The 22,231-nt window shown below is 43.8% G+C and overlaps 1 protein-coding gene across 7 annotated transcripts in view; it reads right to left on the bottom strand.

Annotated features, from left to right (window-relative positions):
• Positions 1-22,231, bottom strand: part of DLC1 (DLC1 Rho GTPase activating protein) — a 402,792-nt gene that overhangs the window by 27,428 nt on the left and 353,133 nt on the right. For 6 of the 7 annotated variants that reach the window (XR_012328985.1, XM_033848777.2, XM_073798643.1 and 3 more), the window contains one exon: positions 1,116-1,187. Coding sequence is in view for 6 of the 7 variants with exons in the window: in XM_033848777.2 (XP_033704668.1) it covers positions 1,116-1,187 (72 nt within the window). In the remaining variant the exon portion in view is untranslated. Of the gene's footprint in view, positions 1-1,115; positions 1,188-17,250; positions 17,611-22,231 lie in introns of those variants that run through there. The other variant, XM_019921591.3, reaches the window with a different exon arrangement.

Genomic DNA, 22,231 nt, shown 5'->3' with positions numbered 1-22,231 from the left:
AAGATATCATTTTATATCCATTTGATTGGCAAAAATTAAAGTCTGACAATATCAAGGGTTGAGAGCATGTGGATAGACAGGATCTTTATATATTACAGGGAGGAGTGAAAGTTGGTACAGGAACTTTTGAAAAACTTGCATTATAAAGTTGAACATACATCTCTATCACCCAGTAATGCTACTCTTAGGCATACATGCAAGATAAATTATTTCACGTGTACTGAAAGAGTGCAAGAATATTCCCAACAGTACAGTTTATAAAAGCAAAACAAAAAACCCCCAAAATGCCCACCAATCAGTGTGGATGTGATAAACTGTGGCATATCCACACAATGGAGTATTACACAGCAGTCAAAGGTGATGAACTATGAGGACACACAGTATGGAAGAACCTTAACAATAATAAATGAAAAAATTAAATCGTACAAGATTACATAGAGCATGATACCCTTTTTATAAAGATAAACAACTTTATAAAAATATTTATTTTAGGGAAATGCAATAAAGCTATATAAAAGGAAAGCAAGGAAATGATAAACCAAGGTTTCAGAATGATGGTTACTGTGGCTAGGGGGTGGCAGAGGGATGGGAGACAGGTGGGTGTGTTATTATCAAGGTCCTAGCTGTTTTGGGTGGTTGCCACACCGTTCCTTAATGAAATATTTAAGTAAATAATAAAATGTCTGAAAATAAATCATAGATCAATAATAATCATGAGGGACTTCCCTGGTGGCACAGCGGTTAAAAATCCGCCTGCCAACGCAGGGAACACGGGTCTGAGCCCTGGTCCAAGAAGATTCCACATGCCGCGGAGCAACTAAGCCCGTGTGTCATAACTACTGAGCCCACGTGCTGCAACTACTGAAGCCCACTCGCCTAGAGCCTGTGCTCCACAACAAGAGAAGCCACCGCAATGAGAAGCCTGTGCACCGCAATGAAGAGTAGTCCCCGCTCGCCACAACTAGAGAAAGCCTGCGCACAGCAACGAAGACCCAGTGCAGCCAAAAATTTAAAAATAAAACTTTTAAAAAAAGTGCAAAGCTTATAAAAAAATTATAATCATGAACCAAGGATATGATTTTGCCCATTAAAAAAGAATGGCATTCCCGGCTCACCTTCATACAACTGGGCGTACTGGGGGAATCCTGCCGCCCGTAGCCAATCACAAGCTTCTTTGGCTTCAATTTCTAGAATAGAACAGAGGACAGACAAACATGTTAGTCATGTGTAACTCAGCGTACTTCTTCTTCCTTAATAAACTCTGGTTTTGTTATATAAGCAAAAGACGACATCTGTTGAAAAAGGATAAGCAAAAAGCGAAAAAGAAAATCCATTTATTCAAATGGTTTCGATTTTTGTGCATCTTTTCAGACTTTAAAAAATATATGTAATTATCCATCTTCCCTTTAAAAACAAAAAACAAAAATGGAGTCCCAGCAGTAAGTTACTCTGTGCTGCTTCTGTGTTCTGGTTATAAATGATTAAAAAAATAGGGCTTAATGAGAAAGTTGAAGAAGGGTTAAATAATTATTAATTTTAGGCCTAGATGGACTAACTTGCTTTACTTTTCACATCAATAAAAGGCCACCAAGTACATCTGACACCCTGGAAGAGCACTAAGTTGACCAAAGGGACTGAGCTTCTGCCACCCAGTGGGATGCGTGTAACTGCCCAGGGGCTGTGAAGGTGTGCCTTCGGGTGCATCAGGCAGTAAGGGAGGCCTGGGCAGTCAGGGGCCCTGGAGGGCACTAAGTCAATAAACCCCACAATCTTGGCAGGCTGAGATGCCTAATAAAGCTTCTACTTCCCCGTGGTTAACATCTTGTAGATACTATTGATAAACAGAAAGGCCAAGAGCAACTAACACACCTGCGTTCAAATTCACTCAAGCACTTATTCACAATCCCGTTAGCACAGAGGAGGTCGGCACAGTCATTAGTTTCTCAGTTTGCACAAAGAATATTCTTTCAACCCTCTTCCCACCTTCCTCAGACCATTAGAGTACTTAAGGTATGTAAGGCTATTCACTCATTTATAAATGTCTCAACATTGCTTAATTTATTCCAGATTCAAATCTTCATTATGCATCTCTCCTCTGAGGCAGATAGGAGGTTGACAGTCCATCACGGAGAAGTATGTATATACCACTTTTGTCTAGTAACTTTATAGTTTCAGAGCATTTTTTAAACTATTATTTTATGAGTTCCTTGGGTCTTTAAAGAAAAAAGAATTAAGAACACTCAAATTCATTAAAGCAAGTAGGAATGTCCTGATTGAACCGACATGCCAAAGATAAAAGCCTGCTGCTACCTTCTGATGAGCTAGTTAATACCCAAACAGAAACAATTACGGCAGCAGAGAAGCAATAGATGACACGGCAAGGTTTGTTACTTTCATGAATCTTTTCAGTGTGGCGATGAAAGTAGCATCATAAAACACAAGATTCAGGACTGAATTCGGGGAAGAAGGATAGAGTGACATGAATGTGTAAGAATCTCGATGTTTGTACTAAATCATAGCATTGTCCAATGTGAATTACCTGCGCTAACATTTTTTCATGTATTTATAACCATACCTTGTTTCAGAAAGGAATTAATGAAGATTTATATGAAATCATAAAATAAACATTTTCCAGAGAACTATATTGCTGGAAAAACATATAAAAGCTCAACATTTTATTTTAAAGGATGTGGAAACTACTTTTTTCTCTATTCCCGTGGCCCTCGCTCAAAGATAGATATGGAAAGGAAAAAAAGCTAAGTGTTTTGTTTTTTAAAAATATTTTAAATATCTCACTTCTTCTGACTATCTGTAGGTTATTTCCACCGAATACATTGTTAGACATCGAACAACAGATTGCTAAAAAGTAAATGTATTCGCTTTCTAAATATTTTACTTAATAAGTGGTGAGTAGCCAGAAATTCTCAACGTCCACCCTTTCTGTGGACACCCTTTCTGTGTGTCATACTCAGATATGACAACAGATCAGTGCACATGCGCATGTGCACACACACACACACACACACACACACACAGACACACAGACACACAGACACACACACACACCTTAACTGGACACAATTCTCCAGCCAGTATCAGCACCTACTTAGAGAACGTTCCTGATTTCTTATTAAAATGGCTTCATGCCAAGAGGCACGAAAGATATAAGGTATTATTTTTCTAAAAAACCTTTAAATTTATATAATACTTTACAAATCACAAAGTGTTTTCACATATATTACTCACTTAAGGCCCCACGTAACTTCAGGAACACATAAATGCCTACTGCTGTGTTGTCATCCTTATTCATTTTCCACCACTACAAAAAGAAATGCCCCCAAATGACCAAAATCGATCAAAAAAGCTGTGTTCAAACAGCCACTCTTCTTAGGGCCACTTGGTTAGAAAGAAATGATGTGAACAGGCCAAGGTTTGCTTCTTCAGCAGATAATTTAATGAAAGGTCTACAATGGCTAAAAAGCAGCACTTCCAAGAACTACAGAGACTAGTAATTTTACCTGCCTTTTCCTTTCCCTAAAATAGATGAGAATGTCTTTCTTTTAGATATGAAACCATGGGAAACAGACAAGCCTGTACATTTAACAAAGTCCATTCATGAAAACTTAGGCTGCATAATAATAAATGAGAACTTAAACCCACTGTTTCTATAGAAATCAGAATTAGAAAATTGTAAAAATTGTAAAAAGCTGTCACTGATTTTTTTTTTTTTTTTTTTTTTGTGGTACGCGGGCCTCTCACTGTTGTGGTCTCCCCCGTTGCGCAGCACAGGCTCCGGACGCGCAGGCTCAGCAGCCATGGCTCACGGGCCCAGCCACTCCATGCCACGTGGGATCCTCCCGGACCGGGGCACGAACCCATGTCCCCTGCGTCGGCAGGCGGACTCTCAACCACTGCGCCACCAGGGAAGCCCAACTGTCACTGATTTTTTAATAAATGAGACAGTTACTGACTTCACTCCCACCCCTTTCCAGTTACCAAGTGAAAATGATAACGATCTAAGTACTGATTTTTAAAAAAATCAGTATTTCCATTTTATTTAACATGAAATGAACCTATGTCTACATCCAGGTCAGGTAGGGATTTACCCCTTCTAGTTCCCTGGATCCAGGCCACAACTTTGACTCTTATCCTAACTGAAACTCCAAGTTTCCAATTCTCTCCTCTCTGAGACTCCAGCCACCAACCCTGCCTCATCAAACTTCCTGCATTACAGTTTTGATCTTGTCTCTCCTGCAGAAACTTCCCTGGAGCTCCACTGCTTAGAAAATCAGTCTAAATATCTCCCTAGGTTTCCAAGGTTCTCCATGTGGCATCCAAATGAATCGTTCAGCTCCCTGTACTCCCTCCATACCCCAGCCAAAGTAAACCTGGCCCTTCCTCATCTCCCCACACATCCCTGGCTGGAAGTTCTCTCCTATCCCCTCATTATCCTTCAAGGCCTAGTCCAAGCGCCACCTCCTCTAGGAAGTCTTCCCAGATGCCTCCTGACAATTCTGTCAATGGCTAACTTTTCTTGAGCGCTGACTGTGCACAAGGCCCAGTTTAAGTACTTAAGGCATATGAATTCCTTGACTCCTCATACTGATCCTAACACGTGGGTTGCAAATATCATCCCACATGGGTTGGGAATATCATCCCTAAGATATGCAGATGGAGAAACAAGTGGAGAAACAACCAGCTCTCCTCGAAAACAAGCTTCCTTTCCATTCAAATGCCCTAGTGAACAGGAGAGCTAAGGCTTGCAGACATGAGCAACACCGGATTTTCCTGAAAACATATGCAACAGTGAACAACATGTAAAATATTAAACAAAACCAGGTAAACATCGCATTACTGCTGTCACTTTAACTCCCCATGCCTGTTTTTGGAGGCCTCTAACCAGTTCTCAGGGTGTGACTTTTCCTTCAGTGGTCGAATGAAAAACTATCAGCACGATTTTTAAAAAACATTCCCCACCAGGCAGAGGCGCCATCAGAAACTGGAAACACAGTGGAAACACAAGGACACTTTTAGACTTGGGTTTTCTCTTAGCAAACAACAGACAAATGTGTGAAGGAGGAAACAGGAAATTTTTATTGGCGCCACCTTTAATAATTAGTTGTATTAGATGAATGAGGTTCAGGACACCTTTGGTGTAAGGCTTGGGAACCATTAGGCCATATTTGCATGCTTCCTGGCATGATGGGATGACCCTATCTTCCCCTTACCTCTCAACAGTAAGTTAAACAGAAATTCCCCAACACCGTCATCATTCCGCTGAACTCGCTGATCTTAGCGGCTGAGCAATGGTAATCGGGTCGAAGCAGGATGTGATTACTTCCATCTTCCCTTTCCTCTACCTTCACAGTGCGAACCCGCGTGCTTGCTTCCTGCCTTCTTTGCAATGTGCTCCTGAAATCAGGGCTCAAGGCAAATGCTCCGTGGACTTTACCTCTTAAATAAAATTCTAAGGAATTGGAGGAATGTAAGAAAATTCAAACATTTTCTAGATTCCTTGGATTCCCCCAACTATGGCAGACTTGCAGGCAAAGATCCATGGAAATGTTGATGTTCTTACAGCCATGGAGAAGCACATCAGCTGTGTTAAGGCAGGCAGTGCTTTCTGATCTAAACCAAGATGCCTGCCCTGGTCACAAAAATTCCTTCAAATGGAGGAGTAATTACTTCAAATGATCAGTTCTCTCGCCTCCGTTAAGGTGGCCAATTTTACAGGACTGCCGTACAGCTGGGCACCAACAGCTTAACCTCCCCGGGCACAGGGTTTCACAGGGCAGAGAAGCAAACCACAGCCTCAGACACTTGATCTCAGTGGCTCTGAGCCTTGGATCCTAGTAGGCATCACCTTGGGGAGCTTTCTAAAACCACCCACCACTATCCACTCCCAGGTATTCTGATTTTCTCCATCTAGGGAGGGCCCAAACAACATCTTTTTTAAACAGCTCCTAAGTAAATGTAAAGGTAGCCAGGATTGGGAACCACTGAACCAGACAACATTTCTTTGCATGCCTTTATCCCAGACTCTTTCTTCCCCAATTATCCTAACAGCCTTCCAACTGAACTCTCTGATAACCCCTGCCCCCAAGAAATGTATCCTAGTCCAAAGGGTTCCTGAGCCCTGGATTGATTTGTATGAAATACATAATTCATCACGTCACTCCTCTGCTTAGAATTCTTCCATGACTCTCCACTGCCTTTCACATACAATACAGTCCCGACTCCTCAGCAGACCCACAGCCGTCTTAACTCGGCCTCTGCCCAGCCATTCCGCTCCTGGAAGGTCTCCAAATGCAAGCTCTGCTCCCGTCTTCCTGAATTCCTTGGGGTTCGCAGGATGCATATGCTCTCTTAACACTTCAAGTTCTTATCTCTTCTCTCTCCTGCCGCAAACAAATTCCCCCTCTGCACCCCATCAACCCCTCTCCCCCACCCTCCTCGTATGGTGAGGTGCAAATACCAGAAGCTTCTTAATTCATTTGTATATCCTGAAAGACTACTTTTTCCACATTGGAAGCACACATACATTTGTTTGAAGGAAAAGAACCCATTAAAATTTCCCTTTCTTCAAAGACAGACTTAGAAGACTACAACTTAAACCCCTGTCTCTTTGCAATAAATAAAAATAAATGTTCAACACATACACTGTCCAAGACTGGTTATCGGGAGTTACCTACGTAAAGTGAATTCCTGGTTGGGCTAAGTCAGATAGCACAACATATATATTAATATTTATTAAACTCTTCTGTTATCTAATCACAGCAAAGATTATGACTAGCCACTAGCAACATTCCTACCCTCAGAAGCCTAAAAAAATTCTAAACATTTGCTGTGCCTATTCTGAAAGAAACCAGTTAGGAAGCTTTTGGAAGACCGGTCAATACTAATTCAGTTTCTAGGCCATTTGGCCTCACAGGAGCTGACCCCAATCCACCTTCGGATACATTCTAGTACAGCCACACATTTACGTGAAGCCAATCACCCTTCATTTCCCCCCTTAACTCAATATTTATTTATTGAACATCCACCGTCTGTGCTGCCAGCTGTGCTCAGGGACAATCAAAGGCACAGGTTCCTGCCCCGAAGCTGGAAGCCAAAGGGAAAGGTAATTCACAGTTGAGGGCATGATGTCAGATGATCCTCTACTTAGGAATGAACTGGTTTCCTAAGGGCTCTTCTGAGATCCCTGTATTTAAGTCCCAAGGGACCCTGTCTGGGCAGCACCAAAGAGTCCCCACTTCACAGGTGAGAGCCAGAGGTCTAACGACGGCCCACCCATCCCAGCTCCTTCCTCTACCCCTTCTGTCACCCCATCTACCTCCGGCTAACTGATCCAGCCTTACTGATCTCACACACCCCATGCCCCCTTTCCTGCTTTATTTTTTCTTCTTCCAAAACGTTTATTGTGTTTATTTTGTCTCACCCCTCTGCAAACTCGCAAGAGGCCAGTTTCTTTGCCTGTTTTACTCTTTGTTATACCCCAAGCACTGCCAACAGTGTAGCGCACATAGTAGTTACTCGACAAATAAGTATTACATAAATAAATAAACTGCAATGTGATTTTCTTCCAGTGAAGTTGTCTTAATTTCTCAGACCAGGATCCACCATAAGAAACACGTTTTACATTGTAACCTGGCACACACATATATGCATATGTGTATACATGCACCCATTCATGTACACAAACACACGTGTGTGTATAAGCATATACAAAACTGAAACAAGTTTCCCCAAATAACACTTACAATAAGTAATGCAGTCTTACATTTTCCCACTCTATTTTAAAAAATACTATTTGTTACCTCCCAAAGCAACCCATTTGAAATACACTATTCTCACACAGTTTTTTCTTAATGAGAAAGGAAGGAAGGAAGGAAGGAAGGAGGAAGGAGGAAGGAAGGAAGGAAGGAAGGGAGGGAGGGAGGGAAGGAAGAAAGGAGAGGAGAAAAAAAAGAAAGAAAAAGAAAACATCAAACTAAAACACTTCTGTATAGTACAGAGGAGATTGTGATGTGACAAAGACACGTATGAATTCAGAGGTGGGAGGGGGAGAGAGGGAGGGGGCTGCTTGGGCACTCACTTTAATGCTCAGCCTCTATTTAAGGAGGCCTTATGATATTTTATATAAGATTGGATTGCAGGAGAGGAGATTTGGAATAAAAGAAAATAAGCTAAGCGGAGAGCTGGCAAAGCACAGGTGTGTGTGAAGGAATGGTACGTAGTCTCAATTTACTGTAACAGAGAACAAAGGAAGGGGAGGCATGCAGTGGAAAGCGGGTTATGCCACAGAGCAGATATAAGCGTCTGCTTAGCCTGGTTACCCAATGAGCAACCAACACTATTTCCTCAGATGTAAAAGAGCTTTGCATCTGAGTTTCCCAAGTTCCTTCTAATAATCCATCACAGAAAGGGGGCAAAGTATGACCTGTAACAGCTCAGGAAAATAGGTCCAGGAAAGAATCCATTGCTTAGTTAAGCAGCCTTAAGAAAATAATCTCTCTGGACCGGTTTCCTCATCTGTAAAATGTGGGATTGCTATAGGCTTCGTAAATTCCCTGTTTCTGACTCTAAGAATTCCTTTATGCCCATTTCCCTTGCTCTCTAAGACAACCTTTAGACTAGGTTCCATTTCTGTTAATTTTCCAGATTTATCATCAATTACATGGAGACATCCTTCTTCCTTCAAAAAGTTAGATCAATAGTAACTACTTTGAGTTCCCCAATTTTGAAAATTTACTGGTTTATTGCTGAAGTATCTAATTTGCTTCTTAATAGATCAATTTCTTTATTTGTCCTATGAAGCCAATGTTCATATTACAGAGAATTCAAAACCCTAGGTGTTTTTGCTTATGTATATCTACAACCCTCAAACTAAAATTAGTTTTTATAGGAAGAAAACACTTCAATCCATAGAAAACTTTGAGTTTTACTTTGTTTATTGATCCTGTACATTTGTGTTTCAGTTAATAGCACCATCCTGGCATCTACCTAACCAGTGAATTGGGGGCTGGAAAGCATCTTGGAACTTTTCATGTTTTCTCTTTACAAATGAGGCAGCTGGTCCAAAGTTTAGGTAATTTGCTTAAGGTCCAGAGCCACCCAGGCCTCACTCCTGTTTAGAGAACTTCCTGCACACTGCAGTCTTGCCTACAAAGACCACCCTCACTTTTAAATCACTAGACTGTTTTCCAGTACAAGTAAGAACTGGGAGTTTTGAGGGAGTTCTCTTCTTAAGTTTTTTTCCCCTCTCCTGCTTGAGATCTGGAGGCAGATATGTCGCTATCTAGTGAAGAACATTCCTAGAAATAACATAAAGGGGGAAAAAAGGACCTATTTCCCCCAATGATATGATGACAACTTAATAAATGGCTCTGCATCGAAAAACGGAAATCTTGGGACACACAAGGCAAACCTACACCTGAGATTCTGCGCAGGAGGCCACACTCTAGCAATGCAGAGTTAAGTGAATTGAAATCCCCTTTGGGGATGATTTAGGTCAAGTGTTTGCAAAACACAGTTTTTAACACACAAACCGGGAAAAAGCAAGTAGCTCATATCAAAAAATATATGCCCTTCCCTTGCAAAGGCAAACAGCTCTGTATTCGTTTAAGCCCAGGCATGACCAGGCACCTTCAGGCACTCCAGGCTTGAGTTGATCTAGTTATTTCCAGGAACAGAAAACATCTCCCAATGAATCAAACATTGGCACTTACTACCCAACACAAAATAGTCAAACTGAAATGAAAATAAACGATTAAGGAAATGGATACTGCGTCATCACATCTTTCTACTTCATTTCAATCTGGGGTGGGGCAAAAAAACCTTCCATTTACACACACATACACACACACACACTTCTAGTATTTTGCATCAAATATTTATGCATTTCAAACCATGCATTACTAAGAAAAGTGATTTGAAATAGCTCTTTAAATACCAAGTCCTTTAAAGATGATAATTGTGTAGATTAAGAAAATAATTTCAAGAAAGGAAACCATCTTAAACCAACTTTAAGGGCCTTATTTTTCTGAGCCTCATTTTTTTCATTAAGTGAAGTACATGGTTTACGATTATATAATCCACTTCCTTTTAAACTTATTTTTCAAGGCAAAAATACCTGGTCACAAACCTAAAATAACAACTACCTCCCTATCTTCACCATTAAAGACTGACAGGCTCATCAAGTCTTTCTTTTACCTATGTTAGCAAAGCTTATTCTACTAAACAACCCCTCCCCAATCTTTGGCCTTTTCCCTAAGTTCTACAGCGTTATAGCACAGGAGAGAGAAAATATTGTGCAAATTGTAGTGTTACAAAAACCTTAAGTTAGAAATAAAGAGAATAGTGAGAGATTCTAAAGAAACTGTTCACTCATATTTCAGTGCATCCTGACAGAGAAAAAAGATCTAGAATTGAATGAAACATCAAGTTGCCTTATCAAAGACCAATGAAAATAAAAACATGGCAGATACTGGTTAATACAAGCAGCTTTTAGCCACTCCTACGTCTAACCTCAAACAGGAAACACTACAGGCAGATCTCATGTTACTGTACTTTGTAGATACTGCAGTTTTTACAAATGGAAGGTTTGTGGCAACCCTGTGTTGATCAAATCTATTATTGGGGCCACTTTTCCAACAGCATTAAAAAATGCTGTTGGAAAAATGCTAAACAGCATTATGTTTAGACATAATCTTTTAGACATCACTTTTTTTTTTGCGGTATGCGGGCCTCTCACTGTTGTGGCCTCTCCTGTTGCGGAGCACAGGCTCCGGACGTGCAGGCCCAGCGGCCATGGCTCACGGGCCCAGCTGCTCCGCGGCACGTGGGATCTTCCCGGACCAGGGCACGAACCCGTGTCCCCTGCATCGGCAGGCGGACTCTCAACCACTGCGCCACCAGGGAAGCCCCAAACATCACTTTTATACGCAATGGGAAACCGAAAAAGTTCATGTGACTTGCTTTACTCTTGTGGTCTGGAACCGAACCTGCAATACCTCCAAGGTATGCCTGTGTTCAATGTGACTTTCTCAGTTTGGTGCGAAAGGTGTAAGAAAAATAAGTATTACTGTTTTCTAGGTGAGCTAAAGAATCATTTTCATCAAAATCGCTCGTGACACCCAGCCCCCCAAACACACAAAATCTACTGGTCAAAATGTGACTCAGGTCCATCTGTTTAGTTTAAGAACATTACTGGTTTTATAACATACATTTTTCCTCAAACACATTAAGATCCTTATTTTGTTGTTTCCCCGTTTTGTTTACAAATGGGGGCAGGAAGGGGTCTGAAGTTCCATTCAACTCACATATGACCTTGGACTAGTCACTGAACGTCCAGGCAACTCAGCAGCCCCCAGTAGGGAAGAGGCAATGTTTTTCCAGGCTGCCTTTGCAAAGTTCTGTAATTTCACATGGAATGACTTTTACAAATGCATAAGCACAATACAAGATCCCTTTTTGGTGCCACACAGTTTGAAAAGGGGAGTTGTGAGGAGATGTCCTTTTATGAGTTGATGACTTCTCCAAACTCAGGAGGGCAGGTGAAGATGATTTCAGAATTTCTGCATCTTCTATCTACTTCGTCACCTGAGTGTGACAACGGGCATAGCAAGGCTGGACTGCACCTCCCAGGTCCCTTCCTCTCTGGCTTCCTAAGTGCTGCAGCCTGGGAAATGCTACAAACTCAGGGTGTGGAAAACTTTTGTCCCTCAGACATCCTCTAGAGACTCCTACAAGGAGGAGGAAGGCGCCTTTCTGTCGAGCTGCAGGAAGCAGCCTCCAGCCCTCTCCACAGGACACTCAGAGGTGGGGCAGGGAAGAGAACAAAATGTGGATGGGAGGTGTCAAAGGCATCTGAGGACTCCATGCACTGACCTCAGCCTTCAGTTCGCCTTTGATTTTTCTCCTGGAGGTGGGAGGGGGTAAGACGTGAGAAGGCCATCAAGTTGAGGTATGTGTGGACAGAAAAGGAGCTTACTTTCCACTATGAAACTCACTCTAGTAGCAGCATTTTAAAAAACAAGGATGAAGGATTAGAGAGAATGATTCCCATTGTGTGTTGGCTTGACTTTAGTGAGGAATAATATTTTACCTTTTGGTGCCCAAGAACACTATTTCCTGGTAGGTAAGCCTTTTCAAGGTGCCATTCAAAATGTTTTCAGTGACGGCTGGGAGAAAACTTTCCCTTAGAAATATTATTTTGGAATACTTTCACTGAATTTCACTGAAGAAGGCTCTGTTCAGTACAGTCAATAGGGGCTAGAAAATGGTGTCCCAACCCCCTTCCCCAAATATTAAAGACAGAGGCTCGAGTTCTCCATTCATGAGGCCCCTGAGACAGGACGCAGAAACCACTCATTTGTCAACCTGGGACCCTAACATTTCAGCTCTCTACCTACCAGCACAAGCCCCCTAGGAAACTGCAAAGTAATTGCAAGGTTCTATTTGGCCACCAAATATTGTTTCCTCAATTGAATCAACTCCTGCCAAATATATGTCCATAATTGGAATCTACGGCCACACACACCTGGATGAAATCCTAGCTATCATGTACAGTAGGTGATCTCAGGCAAGGTATTGAACTCCCCCAAGCCTCAGATTCCTCATCTGTAAAATGGGAATAATTATATCTACTTTGTGAGGTTGCCGTGAAGATTACATGTGACAATGAAAGCAAACTTCACAATAAATTTTAGCTTCTATAATGTTATTACTATTCTGTCAAAAGTCTGTGGATTTTTAATAAAAATTAAAAAGGAGTATCCACACTAGAGAAGGATGACTATTGTTTATGTGTGTATCTATCTATCTATCTATCTACATACATATGGGCTAAAAACTCAAGACTTTCTTCCTACCCATTGTTAATTATGATGGCAAGAAGGGAATAGCTAGTGAAAAAAATGTTAAGACACAGTAGACCTAATTAAAGAAGCTCCAGCAGGACTACACCCTACTTATCATTGATCATGATAATCCTTAACAACAACACAGGCTCCCACAAGGAAAAGTACAAACAGACAGGAAGAGCCTTTCTCATCTGGGAATCTTACCCCTTTTACATTAATGAGATTTCTGACTAATTTGAGGCGACAAGAAAACACCACTGATTGTACTCACTCCAGCCATCCATTCTTATAAAACATATTTTAACCCTATAGCACTGTCCTTCTTAAAAGAGTAAGAATTACCGTCAAGTCCTGGAACTCCTCCCTACACAATGGCCACACGGTCAGATACACAGACAATTGTGAAAATCCACTGCAGAAGAGCATTTTCCTCCTAATTTCACAGCCACGGAAAAGAGGCACTTGGGACTGTGCTTTTTAGGACACAGTGCTGGATATTTATACTTTATGGTTGAGTATAAGTTCCCCCTGACCACCAGCAAAGAGGACAATTTTTGATGTCTTGAACGCTGTATAGATTACTCCTTTGTGTTGTAGCCCCCAATGCCAAAGTAAGCATCTTAGAGGTAAACCCAGCTAAAATGAACACTCAGAGAAACTCAAGAGAAATGACTAAGTTTAGAAATTAAATTCTCTCTCCTCCACTGGATTCTAACTCATATAATTCTAAGCATTAGACTAACCCAACTTTAAAAATGAAAATCACCCTTCTCCCCGGGTCTGCTTTATAATGTCAACAGGCTTGGCATGACGTGAGCCTCCCTGACAGTTGTACCATGGGCCAGCTTGTGCTATAATGTTCTAAAGCACTGAGAATTCGGTCTGTAGCGATTTGGCAATGTCCAGGGAGGAAGGGGAAACATCTGAAGTTATTTTTACTTTTGCAAGTCCTCTGGTTGTACAGGGTGAATGCTAGGGTGGGTCAAGTATTGTCTGGAACCTTCAGGGTCTTTTTTTTTTTTTTTTTTTTGCATGGCCTCATTTCCGTCTTCCTGTTGCTAGGAAGGAGAGCTAAGCATGAGAAACGCGTGTTTACAATACTGAACCATCCTGTCCAGCACAAGGCTCTCTTCAGAAAAGTACGATTCACTTCACCCACTGTACTTTGGATGCCCCCATTCTTCTGAACCAAATCACCCTCCCCTGAATATTTTCAAATTGCATATTTACCCACCTAAGTCATAAAAATACCACTCTCATTTGAACGTTGCATCATGGCTTAAAATCTCCATGGGGACACCAAGGGAAACCCAAGTACTTATTTTTCTATTTAAAACCACCTCTTGGAATCCCACCAAGCTTCTCATTGCAAGGCATCTCACTGGGGCCTCCCATACCCTCTTTAAAGCCCCACACCAGTTTTACAAGGAAGAGTTTAAGTACTATCTACATTTTTCACCGACTTCACAGGGATAAATTGTTTAATCATAACAAGCTTTTCTATTAATATGGTATATTTTCCAGAAGCAATCAAACATCCCCCTTTAATGTAAAAACACCCTTAAACTTTGCTTGGTCTTTGGTTTTTGAACTACAATATAGAACAATAACAAAATAAAGAAAAAAAGGCTTTAGTTTTAAAGGGGCATCCGGTCTCTCAGAACCTTTGCTCCAAAACTATAGGAAAATCCTTTGATTAGTCCAGTGTATTAAAACTTGGAACACCGCCTTCACTTAGCCATAGTTAATTGCTTAACAGTGTAACATTTTCATTCTTTAAGGAGGTAAATGGTGTTTCTCATAAGATCCACAATTAGGAAGTTAATACATAAGTAAGTCACTGAAATGACGTTTCTCATCCACTCTTGGGAAAGATCAAGTTGGAAGCTACTTAATCTCATTCTGTGGAGTAGGGAAACCATGTCAGCCCCCTTTCTTGAGCTTCCAGCAAGTTTGGTGTAAGGCGGGGGTCCCCAACCTTTTTGGCACCACGACCGGTTTCGTGGAAGGCAATTTTTCCACAGACCGGGGTGGGGGGATGGTTCCGGCAGTAACGCGAGTGATGAAGAGCGATGGGCGGCAGCAGACGCAGCTTCGCTCGCTCCCCAACCACTCACCTCCTGCTGTGCGGCCAGGTTCCTAACAGGCCACGGACCGGTATGGGTCCGCGGGCCCGGGGTTGCGGCCCCCTGGTGTAAGGTGGCTTGAAATAAAATAAAATCTGGTTTTGTCAAAAGCAAACTTTTAAAAACAGCTGGGAGAGAAAGTCTGCTGTGCTTCATTTTAAACTCTGAACAGTAGTGCTAATGAAAAAAATATGCACCTAGGATTGGACCACGCTGTAAATCTGGCAGGCCACAATAAAAATTAATACACACAATCGCCAACATTTTCTCAGAAAACGTCTCGAAATAACGTCTGAATGCACATCTGCTAACTATTTGACACTCATTTCCCAGGACTTTAGTTCTATTAGGGGGGCTGTTGACTTACAGGGCACCCCTCGGACCATCTGCTGCAGGCTGCAAGCCAAGATGGCACTGGGTGCCTGCATTAATTCCACACTTATGCTCGGCAAATTATCTCTGCGGAGGACCAGCCTGCAGTCCAGATGGATGCTGAATTAGTCAACCTCTTGGAGCTGCTGATAGATTTACATCCAGAGTTCTGCTGGGCTATTATTTTCCCTCATCCCTTCAGCAAACAGAGTTTTGCAAAAAAAAAAAAAAAAAATGTAATTTGAGACTCAGTATTCTGCCTTCTCCATAGCTGTGATTTTTTTCCATCCAAATGCGTCATATATTCCGCCCTCACGCATCTTTGCATAACGGATGGCTCTGCCTGGACTGCATTCCTCCATCTCACCGGCAATCACTGAGGCAGCTTCTGAATCCTAAGAATGTACCCATTTGCTAACCAAGTTGAGTGTAACATGACTCAGTCAACGCAAGCATGAGGAAAGGTTTTCTTCTCCACAGTACAGATTAATGACTATATGCAGGGGCTTACTTCTACACTAATTAGCATAAATTGGGTACTGAACATCAGTCCCAGACACTGGGCTAAGCCCTTGTATTAGCTCGTTTGATCCTCAACACCTCCCCACGCAGTAAACACAGTTATTACCCCCATGTTGCAGATGAAGGAGGTACAGAGAGGTCCTGTCAATTCCCAGATTCGCCCAGCAAGCAGGCTGCAGACCCAGGATTCCCTCCCCGCCGGCCTCACTCCGGGCTCGCTCTGACTCCCCTCGAGACAGGGGCTGTGCGCTGGGGAAGTGGCGCAGAGACAGTAAGTTACACGTGGCGGCGTCGGTTTGCCGTGGCCAGAGGTGTAACTCCTCTCGAAGGATCAAAGGCTCGGCCCGCGACGCTGGAGGTGGGGACAGGGACACAGAGGGGGGTAGGGGTCCAAAAGGCCGTCGCCTCGCTACGGAAAAAGCCGGATCGCGCAGTGCGCTTCCTTCCTTTCGCCGGCCCCGGGACTCTCGGCGCGCGGGCGCCTCCTCCGGAGCCAAGGGCGTGGGCGTCTCCATGGGGCATTTTAGGAAACCCAATCCAACGCCCCAGCACGTGAAGGCATAGCCTTCCAGCAGGCGCCCCACATGTTGGACTGGCTAAACACCTCCAACATTCTCCAGAGGCCGGCAGCCACCAAAGCGAGACTTTCCTGGCTAAGCCTGAGTTATTTTCCAGCGTCTAAAATACTTGAACAAAGACGTCTGGAAATTAAAACAATTTTTTGGTGAATTTACTTTAAAGTAGTTAAAAAAAAAAACTTTCCAAGGGTCACTACGGTCTAAACATCCCTAAATAAGATTCTCAAGAGAGTCAACGTTGATTTTGGACTTGTATGGTGAAGGACAGCAAGTACGGAGCCCGGAACGGTCCTCGAAGGGAAGAGAGTAGAAAGAAGATCGCGCCGCGACCCTCAGAGCCAGAGGCCACCGCCTGGGATTTAGAAAAGAATAGAAGGGCCGCCAGCGCAGCTGGGCAGGAAGCCAACGGGTCCTGCGATCCCGGACCGGCCCTGCGCCCCCAGCCCGGGCGGGAAGTTATTGTGGGTTTCACTTCATCAGTCACGGTCTGCTTCCAGCCCGCAGCCCTTCCCGGAGCCCACCGGGCGTGCCGGCCCGCGGCCCCCAGGGGTCATTACCCGAGATTAAGACCTCCCTCCCCGAACTACGACCCTTGTTTTCCCCACACTCCACCTCCTCCACTCCAAGAAACTCGGGCGACTCGGTTCCGAGCCTCCTCGGAAAGCGCTTCAAAAGCACAGAACGTCAGGCACCGACTTGACAAGGCAGGGTGACATTTCCTCCGCGGCGGGTCCCCTCCGCAGCTGGCTCTTGCGGCCGGCCTGACGGCAAGGCACAAGTCTAGCTTACGTGTTAGGATCATGGTGTCCGGCTTCTCTCTGCACATCAAGTGCGGCGGGGGACGGCGGGCGCGCAGTGGGGAAATCGAGGCAGCCCCACGCAGCTCGGCTCCGGCGCCCGGACCCACGGCGGCACCCGAGACGCGCGACCCAGCGGTCCTCAGCGCATCCTTACTCGCCACTCCGGAAAGAACTTGGTGTCTGCCCGAGATCGAAAAGGGAGAGCGCTCAGGGAGCTGGGCGAGAAGCCTGGGAGCGCTGGCTTCCCGGGAGTACGGCCATGGCCAGGACCAGAGCGAAGCGCCCTCGCACTAGCCGCTTGAGCGCTCTGCCTCCCGCGTAGCCAGCCGGCCGCGCCCTCCCGCACCGCCCACCCCTGAGTGGAGGGACCAGGCCCTGCGCGTCGCCTCCCCGCTGCCAGGGTAGCCAGCAGCAGCCTCTAGCAGGCCTCAGGCCCCACCCCGCTCTCCCGGCCCCGCCCCACCTCGAGCTCAGACACCTCCCCTCCCCTCCTCCCTGCGGCCCGACTTGCCCACCGCCGCCTCAGGCAGTTCCCTGGCCCCGCCCCTCCTAGCTCCGCTCCGCCCGGCTCCTCCTCCGCCAGGGTCTGGAATGCTTTCCTCCGGCCCGCGAGTCTGCAGGGGGAAGCCCCTAAAATTCTCCCAACTATTGGCAAGACAAAGGCTGGACCCAGGAGGCATTTACTTGCTGGGGAGGTCTGGGCTCCACGCTGGGACACCACGCACTTTCCCCCTCATCTTTTTCTTGGTAGCTTTGCACACTTTTTTTTTTTTTTTAACCTCTGTTATTCTGCCTCTCTTCCTGATGGGAACCGCATAAATTCCTGGGAACGGAGGCGAAGTGGGGAGGTAGGGGTGAGTCAGTGTTTCGCCATGTGTAAAATGGGGAGAAGAGGACCTGTCCCTGGGACATTCATCATTCATTGCTAAGGTGCACAGGGGTACAGAGCAAAAGTAAATAACTGACACTGTGGTAGAGAGGGACAACTTATACTCAGCACGTGCTGACTCTGCAGTGTGCAGTCAGAACCAGTGTTTTCCAAACCAAGGCCCTTGGGCCACAACCCAGTGCGGCTCCTGGAACTGGTAGAGTGGACTCTAGGCTGCAGAATTAGAATCTCTGATGTTGAGAACCTGCATTTTTTACAAGCCCTCAGGTGATTCTGGTGCACTTTAATTTGAGGACCCCTGATATAAAAGGAAGCCTCATTTTAAAAGATCACAATTGACTATAATCTTTGTAAGATTTTTAAAAACTCAGACCAGGATTGCATGAAAATTTCCTTTGGGGCTAATTGATGCTTTCTGCCTATTACCGCTGCGCAAAGAAAACTACTAACCTAAACTCATTCATTCAACAAATATATCCAGAGCATTTATTTACCATGTGCCAAACACTGTTCTAGGCTCTGGAGATATAGCAGGGAACAAAAAATATAAACATCCCTTCCCTTCTGGAGTTTACTTCCTAGTGGGGAAGATGCACAGTAAACAAAATAAATAAGTGAAATATATATAGTGTCTTAGATGGAGATACATAAAGGGTAGGGGATATGGAAGCTTGGAGCAGAGTCTTTTTAAGTGGGGTTAAATACAAATGGGAGAATTTAGTCTCTTGATTATAGTTTAAAATGTATTGATTTCATAGCTGTGTCTTAGTTGACATATGCAAGACTCTTTTTCACCCCATTTTTTCAAAAACAAAATAAAAACACTCATTTCACCACCGACTTCCTTAGTTACCCAAACCAGAATTGGGCTCTGAAGAGTGGCATCTCTGGAGGGCGAGGGGTTCCTTTACTTCACAGGTATTTCCAGGGCTTTTACCTACTTAGAACTGCTGGGGACACCAAAATAAGCAAGGGCAGGCCCACCTCTGCCTGCTCAGAGTTTAATCTGCTGAGGAAGCAACAGGGGCTTATGAAAAAGAGGTGCTGTGAGGGCCCCAGGAAGTGGGGACCTGACCTGGCCCAGAAAGACAAGAAGAGGGAGCTTCCCTCTGAAATTCGTAAGCTGCAGGAACTGTCAAAACACCCACAGTGGGCTTCCCTGGTGGCGCAGTGGTTGAGAGTCCGCCTGCCGATGCAGGGGACATGGGTTCGTGCCCTGGTCTGGGAGGATCCCACATGCCGTGGAGCGGCTGGGCCCGTGAGCCATGGCCGCTGAGCCTGCGCGTCCGGAGCCTGTGATCCGCAACCGGAGAGGCCACAACAGTGAGAGGCCCGCGTACCGCAAAAACAAAACAAAACAAACAAAAAAAACCACCCACAGTTGCCAGCAAGGGGGAATGTGATTCAGGGGATACTGGAAAAGTAAAGGCAAGAACTTTCAATTCCCTGCATGACTGTGTTGAGGAGTTTTAAAAATCCTTAACAGCAATAAACAGTGAGAAGCCATTGTAAAGGAAGAAGGCATCCCAGGATCAGATTTGCATTTTGAAATCTTCGTTCAGGCTGCAGTGCGTACTTCGAACTTAGGAAATAGGAGTATACCACCTAAACTTCTCTTATACACTAACTTCCCTTATTTATTAACAATCCAAACCTCAAAGTTACAGATATTCTAAGCATCTCCTCCAAAGCATATCAATTCTCAGAATAAATTCTTAATATGTATTATTAGCTGGGTGAAGTTGTGGGGTTTTTTTTTTGCGGTACGCGGGCCTCTCACTGCTGTGGCCTCTCCCGTTGTGGAGCACAGGCTCCGGACGCGCAGGCTCAGCGGCCATGGCTCACAGGCCCAGCTGCTCCGTGGCATGTGGGATCTTCCCGGACCAGGGCACGAACCCGTGTTCCCTGCATCGGCAGGCGGACTCTCAACCACTGCGCCACCAGGGAAGCCCTGAAGTTGTGTTTTAAGTGAATTGGGTTTCTAGGGTCTGTGCAATCTTGATGTACCACCTGCCACTAAGTATTCATCTTCCCAGAATAGAACCTGCTAATCTTTTTGTCTCTTCTTGTTCAAACCTCATTCCTTTTTCCTTGATCACTGATGTTGTCTCCTCTGGATCTTCTCTCATTTCATTCCCTCTCTCTGGAGGTTTGTGAGATATGGATTGCTCATCACCTAGTAGTATTAATAATTCCCGACACATTTTCCTTGGTGATGCATTGGTCTGCATTTGACCTTCCCTGAATCTCATCATTTTCTTCCATTCTTTGGTTTATTGACACAGCCTGTGACCTGGGCCAAATCCCAAATTTTATTTTTTAAATTCTTACTCCTGTTAGAAATGGACATGCTACATTTTGAAAACTGCTACACTTGTAGAATATGGTTGAAAGCAGGACTCTTGGAAAAGGCCACTTATCAGCTGTGTGATGAGTATATTATTTAGCCTCCCAAACTTCGGTTTCTTCATCCTTGAAAAAAGAGGTTTAAACAATGCATATCTCATGAGGTTTTTAATGAGGATTGAAAAAGCTCAGGAACATTAGTGCTTGGCACATAATAAGCACTCGACAAGGCTAGACATTATTATTATATATTACTAAGTGTTCACATCAAACTAAGCCATGCAATTAGTATTTAAATAATCATCTAGGAGAAGATGAAAACAAAACAAGACCTTGACTTCAACCTTTGGGAATCTGAGGAGCCTTTACAAACTGGGGGAAGGAAGAAGTGAAAAGTCATTAAGAGTTAAACAAACAGTGGTCCTTTCCAGATGAAAGAGGGTCCCCAGGACAGAGCAGAGTCCTTCCTCTCCATGTAACCTTCAACTCATCACCCATGGTGTCATTTGTCTGTCATTGGAAGATGCCATTAGACTGGGTTTGTTAGCTGACGAATGACATGAGATTTGGGTATTGAAACACTGGACTGTAAGAGGCAGAGATTAATGTAGCACATTTCCCAGCCCGCAGTATATATGGTCTTCTGGTACCCCTTCAATACATGAGAATAAAAAGCCGTCACAAATTACACCAAGTTTTTTTGCTACCGTTGTTGCTGCTGTTAAGTATTTGCTCTCAATGGAGGTTAAAACAAACAACAGCAAAAGCTTTGACATGAGGACCTGCGCTGCTGCTGTTCACTTCCTGCCACGCTGTTCTCAGTTGGAGCATCAGTTTCAGGAAGCTATTCACAGGGATAGCTGTGCCCTGTCATCTACATGGATGTTTCCACATTCAAGTGTTGTATTACCAAGGCCACAAAAATCACAGAGCGAACTCCTAAGCTGCATGACAGAAGGCTGAGTGGCTAAGTGGGCTACTCTCTGGTTCCTACTCTATTTTAATGATTACTATTAGATATCATTGATATTGTCCAAGGGCATTTGTCCTCTTGCATTTTTTCCCACATTTTTTCCATTAAAGAAAAAAGAATAAAACTTAGGTGTCTACAGGCACTCAGGCAGGTAATGCTGGTGAGGGAAGCAAGTCACAGTGGGATGGTGAAAAGTGAGGAACCCAGAAGCCCTCCAAGAAGCACTGCCACTCAGGCTCACTTGGTTGTTGGCTGTGTTAACACAGCAACCCATTGTTCTGGGTTTAGAGATTGTTTTTCAAGAGCCCATAGATTTCTAAATTTTTATACCACACGTCCCAGTTTTTAGATGCTGGCACTAATTAAAAAAAAATTGAAACACATGCCAAGTAATTTCAACTTTGGGCTTCATTTAGCCCTGGGGCAACTAGTTTAAACCTCTGCTCTAGTGATAGGAGCCAAGCAATCTCTTTGGAAATTTATTTCTCTCCCACAGGAACTAAAAGACTGATGCTTGGAAAATGTAATATAATTTGTGTTCAATGGAGCATTGTGAAATGAGTGCGGAAAATAGTTTTTTATTTGTAATGTTCGAAGGAAATATGACAAATAGTAGAAAGTTGTTAAAATAATTTGTAAACAGTATCCAATTCAGAGAAATAATTAAATTTGAAATTTAATGGTTGTCCTTAAAACATTCATTTATGGTTAAGCTTCCATGAACCAAGTCTGGGTTCTTTCCCCACCATCTACCCTGGTATT

This window comes from Tursiops truncatus, chromosome 21 (genome assembly GCF_011762595.2).
Source record: "Tursiops truncatus isolate mTurTru1 chromosome 21, mTurTru1.mat.Y, whole genome shotgun sequence".
NCBI lineage: Eukaryota > Metazoa > Chordata > Mammalia > Artiodactyla > Delphinidae > Tursiops > Tursiops truncatus.
Note: the sequence above shows the minus strand (reverse complement) of the source record. Positions and strands in the feature narration are given on the sequence as shown.